At 29.2% G+C, this 6736-nt stretch overlaps 1 protein-coding gene across 1 annotated transcript in view; it reads right to left on the bottom strand.

Moving 5' to 3' along the window:
• Positions 1–6736, bottom strand: part of LOC108693185 (ras-specific guanine nucleotide-releasing factor 1-like) — a 121296-nt gene that overhangs the window by 103105 nt on the left and 11455 nt on the right. The window contains exon 3 of the mRNA XM_018201999.1: positions 4101–4217. Coding sequence (XP_018057488.1) covers positions 4101–4217 — 117 coding nt within the window. The remainder of the gene's footprint in view (positions 1–4100; positions 4218–6736) is intronic.

Raw genomic sequence — 6736 nt, 5'->3', positions numbered from 1 at the left:
TATATATATATATATACATATAGCTTTTCCATCCGTGCGGTTCATGCATCGGTAGACAGTTACTCGTGCGCAGAATAAAATTCATATAAACAAATATTGAAATTATTTTTCCGCATACATGTTCATATGAAAAAAAATGAAATGTTATCTCATAGTCTTTAATTATTGAATTGACAACTACCTATACCGTAAAGTGCGCTAACTTGGAGCAGATGCCTACAGAATAGTCGACACTCGTGTCAATATCATGCTTCAATAAATGAACATCCCACGTGAAAGCCATGCAATTGTACCCGGTTATAATTGTACACTTGTATAACAAATGCATGCTTTGTCTGGCCTGTACCTTCAGAAATTCGTGGCGCATTCCCTCTAGAAGATAAATGAAACGCATCCCTAAGACACAAGCCCTCAGACGGGAATATCGCGAAGAAGAAATACATGAATCGAAGTATCGGATAATCTCATCCTCTCGTTGCAATACTTCGCGACGCGCGAATTTTACTCATAAAATTCGCGTCCGTCACTCTTAATTAATTTACGTTTGCTTAGCTTATAAACGTCTCAAGTAAGATGTTGTTATATTATAACAATTTAAGATTTTTTTTCATCATTTAACGTCAGTGAACTAAATAATGACATAAAATATCGTCACTTAATCATCGTTTTTAAGTCATATTTAATGAATAAACAATAATTAATATTATATATATTTATTTACATGCAATTATTAAAAAAAATAATTAAAAAAAATAATTATTTTGTTATTTAACATAATTATTTAGATATTTATTTCGGAAAAATAAATTGTATCTTAGCTTACATTACGTATTGTAAGATTATGTATATTTCCGTCACATACATACAGTTATGCCATATAATTTTATCATCATTTAAATATTTATCACATCATTGCTCTGTACACAGGACTTCGTTTTTGACATGTGTGTGGCATTATTTTAATAATATTATTGACTCAACAGACATTGAACAACACACGTTATATTGATAACATTTTGCTATTTAGATCGTTTTTCACTGCTGCAAAAAGATGAAGCATGGAGAAGGGTATTGCGGAAAAGGAACGTGTAACTAGACTCGCGAGCATCTTGCATCGCTGCGAGCATCTCTCATAGGAGGCTCACGATGCCATTGGATAGACAATGGAGTTGTAAAACGGAATATACGAGCATACTCACAATCAGGCACAAGAGAAACGTTGTCATCGTTCTTGTTACGGATGCAACAGGACGCAAACGTGTCGTCAAAACCGATTCTATTCTTCCTCTCGCACAGATATAAACTATTTTGACTATACAAGTCACGCACAGAAATGAATAAAAATTACTATTTTAATCAATTTAATTAACTCTAAACATTAAGTTAAATAATTGAAAGCTAAATTCTAAGGTATTTCAATAAAATAATTAGTCATAGATGTAGTCGAGCCCTGATTAGCGACGTAAGGTTTTTTTTAAAAGTACCCTGGCGACGCCAGGATACTTTTTGGAAGCCTGGCGGCGCGGCGCCAAGGTACTTTCTTTAATTGTTTAAAACTAATTTTTTTTATGTATATAATAAAACGATAAGAAGAAAAGAAACATTTAAATATTTACTGAAATCTGAATTTTAACATAACAACAAGACGATAGCGTAGCTAATCAAAGCATCCAATCATATAAATATGTAATATACCTACATAGAGTTTATCTGAAAGGATCGATTGCTTACGGAAGAACTATAGGTTTTTTTTAATTAGACATAAGATAATTTATATTATAAATGTTCATATACAATAGAATACGTTGGAATAAAATATGTATCACGCTACAAAAAAAGACAAATATGTTCAATATAATAAAATGTTGAGCACTAATACGAAATCCCCTTCTCCTTCCCCCCCCCCCCTCCCAATTCCGTCTTATTTTACGATTCAAATCCGTATTGATCAGCTGTGATAAAGGAAAAATATAACATCAATCTTATGAAATGATGCATTTCCTTTTCTTTTACTTCGTTCCATATATTGCAGATTGGTGTTTCGAAAACTTGATAACCCTGTATTCGAAGCACCGCCAGGGAACTTTTATTTTTAAGACTGCACCACTGAATTTAGTTGATCAAGTACATGTTTTTTTTTTACTTAATTATTAAAAATATTTTCTTAAATATTATATCAAAATATTTTATTTGTTTATTATAGTCAGATACGGTAATGTTAACATATATTCGATCTCATAATTCCGATTATGATTTAAACGTTTTTAGAAATGGGAAATATTTGTTCTCTATTTACTTATAATAGATATTATTTTCTTTAATATTTATTATTTTTTATTACTAAAAAATATTTCAAATGTATTTAAACATTTTTTATTCTTTAACCTCGAATTAAATAATTAAAAATGAGATTGTTGCAAATCAAACTAGAAATCGAACAAAGTATAAATTCTATGAATGATAGCGATACATTGAGTATGCTGAGCAGCATTGCCCGATGATAATTGCTAAATAAAGGGGCTGTTAGAACGGCCATTGGAGTTACGCATTATTTTTCACAGCAGGCGCGTGCGATCGATTTATCGGCCGCAACGAAAGTGGAAATAAGGGGAAAAAAATAACAGTTTCCTCCTTGTCTAGGAGACTAAAAGAAAATAACTGAACGGCCGATATATCTTTAGAAAAAGCGGGAAAGCCAGCCAGCATCACGTGACCTTTGCAGAAATCGATACGCTCCCTATTATCTCACGCGACCACATGTCGTTAATGAACCTTTTAATTGCTCGGCATATTTCAAATTCATTCGTTTAACAGAAATGCTCTCTTTGGTGGAAATGCTCTTTCCGTAAAAGTCCGACACGTAATATATCATTGATCGCAATAGTCTAGAATTTGTAATATCAAAAGTTCAAATAATAGAAATGTTTTGCTGCTACATTTCTAAACAAAGAGTTACCCTGTTTATTTGACAGTAAATGCATCTGATTTTGAATGTACGCTCAATATTAAACGAGTTTAATAATAGATAAAACAAATAACTCGAATCAAACGAACCATTTGGCGTTAATTGCGAGATTATTTTATAAAAGAGAGGATTCTGCTTCAGGTCACGATATTTCGAAAGATTTATTTTATAAATTGTAGTTTGTTTCGAAAATTTTCACATTGCTAAAAAGTAGATGCGCGTATTACGAAAATTATAGATCCTACATAGATTTTTAAAATGCCGATAATGCTACGCGAATTAAATACCTTCAAAAACGAAACGCAGTCCCCATTTGTAGGTTAAAAGCGGCGTGTTTTTAAATTAAGATACGTGCGTACAAACGATACATTAGCCTTTGACATTAAATATATTAACATACAATAAACGCTTTTGAATTATCCATTACATATTTGAATACACCACCCGAAAGAAATTGGAGAATTGTATTTATGCGTCGTCTCCCATCAATTTTTGTATACTCAGAGAAAAAGACATAGTGATGGCAATTATAGAAGTGACAATTATATAAATTTTATGTAAAATTTATATATATATATATATACGAATAAATATTTATAATTTTTATAACTATCAAATAATTTATCAAATAATATTATATTATATACGTTTTAATTCAATTATACTAATTGAATTAACTAACATATAAAACTACATATAAAACTGATATAATTGTCATCTTTATAATTATCACTACTATATTTTTCTTCGAGTGTAATAATCTTATAGTTTGAAAAGAAAAGAGAAGAAAAAATTAATTAGTATATCGTGAAATTTATTCTTCTATGACATAAATTGTATTATTGGAATGACTTTTATTCATGTTTTTGAAGAATATCAAAAAATTTTGATGAAACTTTACGTTTTCAGAAAAAGCTCGAAGATAGCGCGGTGCGCTTTATAGACTTCGGCAACTTCGATAACTCGTAGGCAATTCCTATCTACATATCCATAATATTAAAATAGAGCAGAAACGTGCTACAACTACATTAAAGTAAAAATGGAAATAAAACGACGAATGTTTAGATCGCTAAAATTCTTTCTTCGAGTGCGATCATATTTAGCCGAAAACTCATGCTTGCAACACATTGCGTACCTGTTTATCTGGCTCTTTGCCTTTGGCGGTGATGAGTCGATCGCAATAACAGCCTTCCAGCAGAATGACACCACTGGGTCGTGAGCAAGCCTCATTCTCGTAATAGAATAACAGATTCTGTAACAGACGTCATAGTCTATGATAAAGTTCGATTTTCTTTTACAGTGGAGAAAACGTAAAAAAATAAGCATCCGTCATATTTTTGTACACTTATGTACGGATACGAAAAATAATGATATTTATTAAGAAAATTTTGGTTATTTTGCAATATCAGAAAGTATCAATGAGACAAACTAAGATAATATTAGCCAATATCATCGAAAAAGTGTTGATGATATCAGCTGATTCAATGAATACGAACTGAAACTAATTGCAAAAAACGAAACAACATTAATTTGACTTATAATGATTTTATAGTTTAAAAATTAAAATGAACATATTTTTCTGCAGTTTTAAGTCAATAATTTTTAAACGAATAAGTGGATACAAATAAACTTTTGCACTACATTTTGTTTGATTAGTATATGTATAAAATTTTATTTTAATTTTTAATATTACTTCTTCATCAAAAGACTCCGCAACAGTTCTTGTGAAATGGAGTCTCGGTTAGATTAGCTGAAATTTTGATATGATTTAGATTTTGACTGATCAAAAATCTCAATGGTCATCAGACTGAATAATCAATAGTTTTGAAGTTATGGTAACTGAAACATTCAAAATTTAATCTCCATCGTCAGGCGGTATGACGTACTGTTAGGCACGTGAGATTTAATTTAATGTGTTTTATCCTCTTAAAAATCTTCATTCATTTACTTATATTTTTATGTACACGCACTTACACATTCACACATGAATATACACACATACATGAAGGCGAGAGGACAATTTGGCCGATGATAAACACACCAAAATCCGGGCCCTAATAATTATTTTTAACCAGGGCTGAGTAATGTTTAAAATAATTCTGACTTAAATATGTATTTGAAATGGAAATTGCATTTTGCATTTTGCATTTTTTAAATGGTTTTGGAAAACCATTTTTATTTTACATTTGAAATAGAATCATGTCTATTATTTAACCATTTAGAAAATAGATAATTGATTTTTCTGTTTTCAAAAATTTTCCCTAGAATCATTGGCGCATAAAAAGAATCAAGTCCCATAATTGATCAAAGATTTTTATGAATATTTATATAAACTGCAAATCAACTGTAAAGAGAAAATTAATTCCAGATGGTCGAATCTAATAAAAAATGAATGTTCCAGCTTTATTATTCATTTTTTATTAAGATTAATAAAAATACGCCAATTCTAGAGAAAATTTGAGAAAAACTATTTCTGAGACAAAGTTCTTTCTCACTCTGTATTCCCACTATGAATATCAACAAAAAATTAAGAATTTATAAAACCTTGTCTCAATCTATATAATTTTTCTGTACTTTTTCGTAAAAATTTTTTTTCTGCTAGGGCAAAAAAAAATCATTTTGCATTCGAAAACCATTTAAAATACTTTTTTATCTATTTTACATTTAAAATGGATTCGAAAAACCTTCTTTGCATTTTGCATTTTAAATACTTTTTTAAATTATTATATTTTACAATTAGTATTTTAAATCGAATTTAAAAGGCCTTTTACCTAGTCCTGCTAACATCACATCATATTCACCTGATGGTGAAGGTAAATTTTATATTTTTTGTTTGAGTCGCAATAACTTCAAAACTATTGATTATTCGATCTGGTAACCATTGAGACTTTTGATCAGTGAGCCAAAATCTAGACCATGTCAAAATTTCAGCCATTTTGACCGGGATCCTATTTCCATTTCCAAGAACTATTAAGAGGTTCTTTACAAAGTAATAAAAGAAAAATCGCCGATACTGACATAGATTTCCTAAAAATACACCTTTATTTCATAGAAAACTAATTATATATTGCATTTTATTAATACTGATAAAAACATTCCAAGTAGCACACAGCGCTTACAAAATATTAATAAAGCGCATATAATCGCTTTTTTATTGCTTTACAAGTGCTGCTGTGCTATTTGAGATGATTAGATAATTAAAGAAATAAAAACTTATACTTTTCATATTTGATGACTTGTTTTTGTACAAAATCAGTTAAAAATGAATTCTACAAATGCGAAAATTAAATCTTACGGTTTTCTTTTACAAATTGCATGCTTTAGCACGTTGAATGCTACTGATATTACATGATTTGCCAACTATTTTTATATGTTCTATACTGCGTTAATTTTTTCACACGATTATAATAACGATAGTATTATAATATTGAAAGATTTAGAAATATTGACATTTATTCGAATTACGTGTCTATAATATTAATCTTGACATCGCTGGTCATCGGTGCCCCATAGTATTCAACATGTTAAATAATAGTAGCTACATCATTAATAATATTACTATTATAATAATATTGTTTTACATGTTTATAATTTCCTAAATCAGTTTTATTTAGATTTTTTCCTTCTTCATTTTATTTTTATAATATGTGTATTTTAAATGTGAAATAGGAACTCGGAAAAAATATTTTACATATAATTATAAAAAATTATATAAAATTATAATTTTGTGTAATTGTATATAAATGGACATATTTTATATACAATTATATA

The sequence above is a fragment of the Atta colombica genome, unplaced genomic scaffold (assembly GCF_001594045.1).
Source record: "Atta colombica isolate Treedump-2 unplaced genomic scaffold, Acol1.0 scaffold108, whole genome shotgun sequence".
Taxonomy (NCBI): domain Eukaryota; kingdom Metazoa; phylum Arthropoda; class Insecta; order Hymenoptera; family Formicidae; genus Atta; species Atta colombica.
Note: the sequence above shows the minus strand (reverse complement) of the source record. Positions and strands in the feature narration are given on the sequence as shown.